This window comes from Triticum urartu, chromosome 3A (genome assembly GCF_056163025.1).
Source record: "Triticum urartu cultivar PI428250 chromosome 3A, HENAU_Tu73, whole genome shotgun sequence".
NCBI lineage: Eukaryota > Viridiplantae > Streptophyta > Magnoliopsida > Poales > Poaceae > Triticum > Triticum urartu.
Genome location: NC_141875.1, coordinates 122,320,927 through 122,329,225, shown reverse-complemented (window position 1 = coordinate 122,329,225; position 8,299 = coordinate 122,320,927). Strand labels below are relative to the sequence as shown.

The following is an 8,299-nucleotide window of genomic DNA, read 5'->3' as shown; positions in this document are numbered from 1 at the left end:
GGGGCCTGAGGCGAGGGGTTCTTTCGTCTAAGCCTCTCCCTAGGCCATATGATATGCTCCCTCTGTTCCTAATTATAAAACGTTTTGGCAGTTCAATTTAAACTGCGGAGGTAGTACTTCCTGAAGATGAAACGGGTATAACCAAACGACTGAATTTGAGGTGTAAATGGCAGGCGATGGATCAACCAAACAGTCCAGTTTTGCGTAATTCGAGTGAGAAAGAAGACACTGACGATGCAGTAAACAGATCAGGAGCAACTCAGTCAAAACTAGTCTTTGCCCAATTCAGTACTTCTTTTCAAGAGAAAATCCAGTCTTGCAATTAACCAGTTACATCGGTTTCCATTTCCAAAACGGCAAAACTCAAATCACATGCAAAATCTACAAGCTGAAACCTAATCCAACCGGTCAGTGGTTTATAAAATTCTTACACATAGGGGTCCCTGCTGGTCAACAACACGGAAGCCACTACTCTGCGAAAATGGGCCGAAAATCCCAGAGTCATCTCCATTCTCCACGAATTTGCACTTCTGTGCATGGAAAACCAAATCATTTCCAGATGCTGATATGTATAAAAAGCAAGTTCACATGTTAGCAAAACCTGAGGGTGACATAAGAAAGAAAGGTGATCATCAAATAGTCACACGTGATGAAAGTTGAAAAGTACCGGGCACAGATGTCACCAAGATGCAAAGCTCCCAGGAAGCCCGTGATGGAAGTCAGTGGATTGTGACTTTGTGAGGCAGGATAAGCTGAAGCCGCGCAACTTGCACATTTGCTCACAGGATCCAGAAAGCAGGATATTTCTTTCTTGATACTCCCAGGCGAAGGCAAATAAGCAAGACATGGTCAATTTCAAGTGGTTGTAAGTTTCCAGTAACAGCCACGCGTCGCAAGAAAGGTGCATGAAACATCTACAACCATGGAGATAATGTATTACTGTGTATAAGGCTTATTTCAACTTAACTAGTAGTAAAGTAGTGATCTAAAACGTCTTATATTAGTGTACAGAGGGAGTATATTCTTATTATTTAGATTGTCAGAAGAGGATATATGAAATAGGAAGCGACACAAATAACACAAGGTTCTTTACCTGTGATCAACGAGAAAAAATATTTAATGTCTGGTAGATGATTAGATTGCTCAAGGATCAGAAAGTAATGATACTAGTGGTGACTGGCCTTTATTATTGCCCAAGAAAATGGTCCCAGGCATATTGAATAGACCTATCTACTGACCAGAAGAAGTATACAACATAACTGCCAACATGCAGAGCATGGGAGAGGATGCTAAGAGCTGTAACAGCATTTAAGCTCACTTCAGTTGTTACTTTGACAGCATCACAAAATAAAAGCAAATGGAAACATTTCTGGTTAGCTACGCAGCCAAAGAGAAGAATATTATTGAATCCCCTATTCTCATAGTGTAAACTAATCTTTGCGGCGGCACAAGATTTTAATTTTCCAATGAGCCCAGGACCCTTGCGAGAAATTAATCGTAACAATCCTTTATCTTCAACTAGAATGTTATATCCAGTTTTTCATTTCGGAGGCCAGTAAAATGCTTCCAATTACTTCACGGCAAGATCAGTACTCCCTCCGATCCGAATTAAATGATGCAATGTATAGAGGTTGCATCAATTAATTCGGATCGGAGGGAGTAGCATATATCATGACTTTACGCAGGCAGCAAAGCATATTCTTTTTACCTTGGGACTAAAATTTCACTTCACTACTATGGAGTCCCTCCCTACAGACAAAGTTAATGGGTGAATTACAGAAAATGATATTTCATCATATGAACTTCCAATTTTTTTACTTATAATTAATTATGCCTATAATTCTGCATAACCTGTCTGTGAAATCTGAAAAGAAATACTTTCCAAAGGACTGCAAACATCATCTCCTAAACCCTGACCACACTAGGTAATGGTAAACCAAAACAGTTACAGCCCATTCATAGCGAACCTACCAAAACCATGAACAGTAGACTCAGACCACTTGTTTGTTTATTTTCATGTAGAAACAAAAAAGAACAAATAAAAGGTCACTATCTTTTAATGGCCACATCAAGGATCTCACTTCCGTTGCTTCCTCCATCCTCTTCTTTCTTGGAGCCAAGCCAAACTCTTATTTATTCTGCACAACCAATACTTCAACACAGAATAGTACCATCCATGAAGGTTCAAAGGCATGGCAAGACTAAAATCCTCTTCAATAATCCAAATAGCCTGTAGGAACTAGGATCGACGGTAAGATACGCCCTGCTTCATAGATACTACAATGGATAATATTAGCAACATCTTCCACAATGACCTACTCCCATCTCTAGGAGCAAGAGCAAACCAATCTATCAAGTTGAGAAAATTCATCATTTCTCCCTGTGATTCCCGTTACAGGTAAAATCACACTCTTTACTTTCTCTCGCATCATATATGTATGTGTACACAAATACTTAGTATAGTCTTCCACTCTTGTGAGTCTGCAGGATCTGGGAAACGTTCTTGCTTGTGCTCGTTGTTTATTCAGCATGGATCTACCCGTTTGAGCTAGCATTTCTGAGACATCTCTCATGGAAGCTTTTCCTAGTTGAGAACATTGTCAACAGCTTCTTCGCAATTGATATTGTTCTCACCTTTTTTCTAGCGTATCTTGATCACAAGTCTTATCTTCTAGTGGATAATCCAAAAAGGATTGCAGCTAGGTTGGTACTTGCACCTCAACCGTGTCATTCTTAATGGTAAAGCACATGTGCAAAGCTAACAATTTGAACAACACTGACATGAGCCTGTACACAGATATCTCTCTTCCTGGTTCATTCTTGACGTCTGTTCCACGATTCCATATCAACCGTTTGGGCTACTCTTTAACAAGCATGGAAATGGCCTTGCCTATAGGACACTTAACATGCTTCGATTATGGCGTCTCCGACGCCTCAGTGCTTTATTTGCCAGGTATGTGTCGTTTTATTATTTGAAACTTGAAAATAAGAGAACCGAAAATTACTAAGGTAAATCGCCCCTCTAGGCTTGAAAAGGATATCCGATTGAACTACTACTGGATAAGGTGCACCAAACTAATTTCTGTAAGTTTGCATCCTCTCCTCTCCAAGTATGAAACAAATTGATGTATTACTGCCCTGATGAATGAAACATAACTCTGCATGTTTGACTGAGCATTGCAGGTTACTCTTTTTGCAATACATTGTTCAGGATGTTTCATTTACTTAATAGCTGATACATATCCCGATCCATCAAGAACCTGGATAGGAGCAGCAATACCAAACTACAGATCAGAGAGTCTATGGATTCGATATGTGACAGCAATTTATTGGTCCATTACAACACTCACAACAACTGGTTATGGCGATTTACATGCGGAGAATCCAAGAGAAATGTCATTTTGCATATGTTTCATGCTATTTAACCTGGGATTGACAGCATACCTCATTGGTAACATGACAAACCTAGTTGTCCAGGGAAGTTGCCGTACCAGGAACTTTGTACGTACTCTTCCAAATACCTTTCAAGATTTGTTTTGTCATTCTGTGATTGTTGATATTCCTGCCTGGCTTTACATAAGGATTGGAATAAGAAACCGAAATGGAAGTAAGAAGCATGTGAACTTGTTTGTACCGTGCAGACTAAGTTAGGGTACTGTTTCCCTAACTTCATAGGAGCGAAGTTAGAGGAGCCAGTTCCACGTAATACATATGGACCTTATAGACTGTAGGTCAGGATAGGCTGAAAAAACAAATCACAGCATGCTTATAGATACTCCCTCCGTCCCAAAATAAGTGTCTCAAGCTTAGTACAACTTTATACTAAAGTTAGTACAAAGTTGAGACACTTATTTTGGGACAGAGGGAGTATGTCACTAGCATGTCCTGGCTCTGGACTCCTAATGGCTTAAGGTCATGCATGTTCAGATACACATGAAAACTCTGGCTAATTAAAATGCATGTAGATATACCTGAATGTGTACGGCTCACATGTGTTCACATGCATAGAAGCAAGAGCTTTATTTCAAGAGTATCATATACTGTTTTATTCCTCCTAACCTTCCTGTCTTCAACTCTGCAGAGAGATACCATCCATGCTGCCTCTCGGTTTGCTGCAAGGAATCAGTTACCTGAACAAATTAGGGATGAAATGCTAGCTCATATCTGCCTGAGGTATAAGACAGAAGGGCTGAAACAGAAAGAAACATTGGATAGTCTCCCCAAGGCAATTCGTTCAAGCATAGCGTGCCATTTATACCTCCCTGTCCTAGAAAAAATATATCTTTTTCATGGTGTTTCTTTTACTTGCAGGCTCCAATTGGTATGAACACAAAAATAGTTACTTATTGTAGAGCAAGTGTAAAATAGTGTACACTGAATATCATCAACGTTTAGAAGGTAATATGTTATCGCCTACATGTAGGTTACCACAATGGAAGCAGAGTACTACCCACCAAGAGAAACTGTCATACTCCAGAATGAAACGCCTACAGATGTTTACATATTAGTTTCAGGAGCAGTGGTTAGTCCAACTATAAGATTGATGATTGTCAAGATACTGCAGTTTCTTACAACCATGCATACTAGTGTAACTTGTGCTATTTTGTTTGGCAGGAAGAACGGATAATGATTGATGGGCGAGAAAAGGTAAGAGATGACACATGATCATGTATTTTAAAGGATACAAGTTAATGCAGAATCTGATATGTATCATTACAAAATCCAGGTTGAGAAACTACTATCAGGTGGTGACATATTTGGTGAAATAGGAGTTCTCTGCAACATTCCCCAGCCATTTACATTCCGCACGTCCAGAATTTCACAACTATTAAGGCTTAACACAACAGTGCTAAAAAACATTATTCAGGAAAACAAACACGACAAGGAAATTATAATGAACAATCTTTACCAGGTGAGTTCACCAGCTTTTTTATAATTATGGCATCATGTTTAGATAATTGAGTTGTTTATATAGAACGAAATTAGTATTCTTGTGCATTTGGCAGAAAATGAACTCGGATCAAAGGTTCTCTACTGACACGATGGAAGTATGCGAAGAGACGCTCGATCAACACTTTGGAGAGTACAACGGATGTTTTGCATCCAATCAGGTCAACATAAACAATGAATCAAAAGCAGGAGAAACAATAAGACTGGCTTGCAGTGAAGAACGTTGTAAAGAACTCAATGAATCAGACAGACATGGAGCAATTCACAGTACTACGGAACAGGGTTCCTTTAATACAAACATTGATTTTCCTGATAAAGGTGAAAGTATGGAAAATCATGTTGCTACAAGTCAGCTTACGGACAAATGGAAGGCAGATGAGCATGAACATACATCGACCGACAACTGCATGACAGGATATGGAGGGGCTCGAGAGAGGTTCAAAAACATACGGCAAGACACAATATTAGGGCAGCCAAAAATCACAGATAAAATGCTTACATGCTTAGTTGCTGGAGAACTCCAGGAGATCACTGATACACGCACAGAAGCTGGTTCTGTGGTTTCAGAAAGAAAAAGAGTGACAATTCATATGCATCCACAACAGAACAAAAGCTTAGCAGTACCATATGCAGAAGTCATAAATCTACCAGAATCTCTGGATCAACTTTTCGGCATAGCTCGTAAGTATCATATAATTCAGATGCATGATTAAGAATTAACGTCCAGTATAGGAGGGTTTAGCTTCTTATAGCTTCTCAGCTATTTTATGGATAGGGGCTTCACCTTGTCAGTGCAGATGAGGTTGCTTAGGTTTCTCATAGCCTATCGCTATTCTGACTTGGATTTTATATGAGAATCGAAAGGAGTTGTATAATGCGGGATCATGACCAGAACATAACTTTATCACACAGTATTGGTTAGCAAACCACTACATTGTGATAAGCTATGCTAACATAACTTTATCACACTACAAACTTAACTTATAACTGTTCAAGTAAAGTTTATGTTTGTTAACTACTCCTACACCTGATTTTTTGTTTAACTGGTCACAGTACGTCAAGTGTTGCCCATATCCCCAAAGCATCAGGCCCAGGCCCTAGCTAACTCTGATTTTAATATACTAAGTCGATGAATCAATGCCCCACAGGGTTTGTATTAACCCCAAATAGCTAAAGCCAGAACCTTCTGGCATCTGTCATTTGTAGTTGGCATCATACATGAATATTTTCCGGATTTAGTTGCGCCCTGTTTTAGTTTTGGAAATTTTCAGTTCCTTTGCTTCCCCCCTTAAAAATGAACAGTAATTGACTTAGCTCAGTGATCAAGTCTGTTGAAATCAGCCAGTAATTGTAGTACCATAATAGTGTGAAGGCCCCGTTACAACTCTCCTAATGCCAGAAACCAGCATTGCATAGTCTAATCATGCAGTGCAATCCTTCTTTTAGTGTGAATGTACTTATCCTGCATTTTTTCTGTAGGTGAGAAGTTTCCGGGTTATTGTCCTGTGAAGCTGTTCAATCAAGATTTTGCTGAAATTGACGATATAACAGTAATTCGAGATGGTGACCAGTTGTTTCTTATGGAAGTTTGATTAAGGATGCTCAAAAATATAGACTGTGGAAAGAGCAATGCATAGTATATGAAGTAGGACTCTCATTTGAGGAAGTTGCCTAGATCTCAGCAAACAGGAATCGAGCGACTTGGTGAAATCATGAAGAAAATGCCACCCAGGAATCAGTGGGAGACTTGGAGTTACGGTTATAGACTAGCTAAATGTAGATACGAAGATGTGATGGAAACAGTTTTAAATCTGTTCTGCAGATCAAATGTTTGGGGAGGGTAGACCTCCGCTGAATTGGTCGTTTTAGGGAAGAATATCACTTTCAGGCAACAAATATTAGCAATATTGAATGTTTCACCAAGATAACTAGTCAAAAAAATGGATGATAGACATAAATTCTACAGTAGCTAACTGAGGTACTCTGACCTTTTAATTGTTAGCTTGTGCGCTTTGAGACTGCAACTATTTAGATGATAATGATCCAAAATGGTCAAATTCTTCAACAAATTAGTACGAGTGAAAACTGGAATTTCATGTTATGGCAACTGAATAGCTACTTCATTTTTCTCGGCAGATAATAATAACTCTGGGTGTTCAAATTGGAAGTCATTAGATATCACACTCACAGCAGCTAGCTAGCTATATCAACTTTGCAAAACTGCTACTGTATTTAATTAGTGCACTAAGAAAACTAGTTTCAGCATGACCAGCAGATGCGGTGAGAGATCATTCAACGACCAAATTTGACGACTATGCACAGTAAATCACACAGATCGAAATTAGCTACTGTACTTCAACTCACCAAATTCATGAACTGGAGATAAGAAGCCTGAAAGCTCAGCTCATGAAACAAATTCCATTTGAGGAAGAAGCGTACGCAACGGGACTTACACAATCCGTTCGCCGCGGCGACTCCAGGACTCAGCGACCACCCAGCAGCGCAATGCGATCCGAAGTTCCAAGCCTGCCAGTCTCTCACGGCCAGTGCAGTGCGTCGCGGTGTGGGAGGCTGGCGCCCGTAACGCGCGCTGGGAAGGGGGACGCCGGGAGAAGGCAGGTGCGCATCCGCGGCGGCTGGTGAGGTTTCTAGAAGCTTCCGTTACTGGGGACGAACGGCGGGCGAGCGGCGGCGGCGGCCGCGTGCATATCGAATAACCCAAAGCGCACATGGGATTTGCTTGGGATAGCAACTGAGTGTCCAGCCACCGTTGGATGGTAAATCAACTGTCGAGCAGTAGGCCATCTTTCTACTTCTCCTAAGAGCAACTCCAATGAGGCGACCCATTTCATACGCTCGCGTCCGTTTGAATTGGCGCGGACACAAAAATCGGCCCAACGCGCCGATCCGAACGGACGCGCGTCTGTCTGCCGACCCATTTCCGGCCCATTTTTAAGTTAGATTTGCGTCGGCGCGGACACAAGACGGAGCCCGCCGGTCGGTGGCAGCCACCACCATTCCCCCCATTTTCCCCAAAAATCCCCCGCCCGCGTGCTCCCGCCCCACCTCCCGTCATGGAGGACGACATCGACCTCGCTGCCGCCGCCGGCCTCGCCTCCCTTACCTCGTCCGGCACCCCGCCTCCCTCGCCTCGTCCGGCGCCCCCGCCCCAGCCTGGAAAGGCAAGCCTCGTGCCCCGCGCAAGACCGCTGCCACGGCAAAGCCAAAGAAGCCGCTGATGCCCGCACAGCGGGTGTGGGAGTCGGCCAAGAGGAAGGACCGGAGGCACGCCGCGGACGCGAGAGATGAGACCGCCGCGCAGGCCGCCGTCGCCGCCGCCACGCAGCAG

At 42.0% G+C, this 8,299-nt stretch overlaps 1 protein-coding gene and 1 long non-coding RNA gene across 3 annotated transcripts; one reads left to right on the top strand and one right to left on the bottom strand.

Annotated features, from left to right (window-relative positions):
* Nucleotides 1–259: 259 nt before the first annotated feature.
* Nucleotides 260–2,189, bottom strand: LOC125543218 (uncharacterized). Its single transcript, XR_007298346.2, has 2 exons — nt 668–2,189; nt 260–562 (listed from the first exon to the last, which is right to left on the bottom strand). It is a non-coding gene; the product is annotated as an uncharacterized LOC125543218 (long non-coding RNA).
* LOC125543217 (potassium channel KAT2) lies at nt 2,172–6,601 on the top strand. 2 transcript variants are annotated; one of them, XM_048706488.2, is made up of 11 exons: nt 2,172–2,398; nt 2,488–2,703; nt 2,798–2,953; nt 3,027–3,065; nt 3,258–3,501; nt 4,082–4,321; nt 4,424–4,522; nt 4,615–4,647; nt 4,727–4,912; nt 5,007–5,631; nt 6,430–6,601. In XM_048706488.2, the coding sequence occupies exons 1-11, from the start codon at nt 2,283–2,285 to the stop codon at nt 6,540–6,542; spliced, it is 2,067 nt and encodes a 688-aa protein (XP_048562445.2). In that variant the 5' UTR covers nt 2,172–2,282; the 3' UTR covers nt 6,543–6,601. The 2 variants fall into 2 exon arrangements, with proteins under 2 accessions (XP_048562445.2, XP_048562444.2); XM_048706487.2 differs by having other exon boundaries at nt 3,027–3,084; nt 3,184–3,501.
* Nucleotides 6,602–8,299: the final 1,698 nt, after the last annotated feature.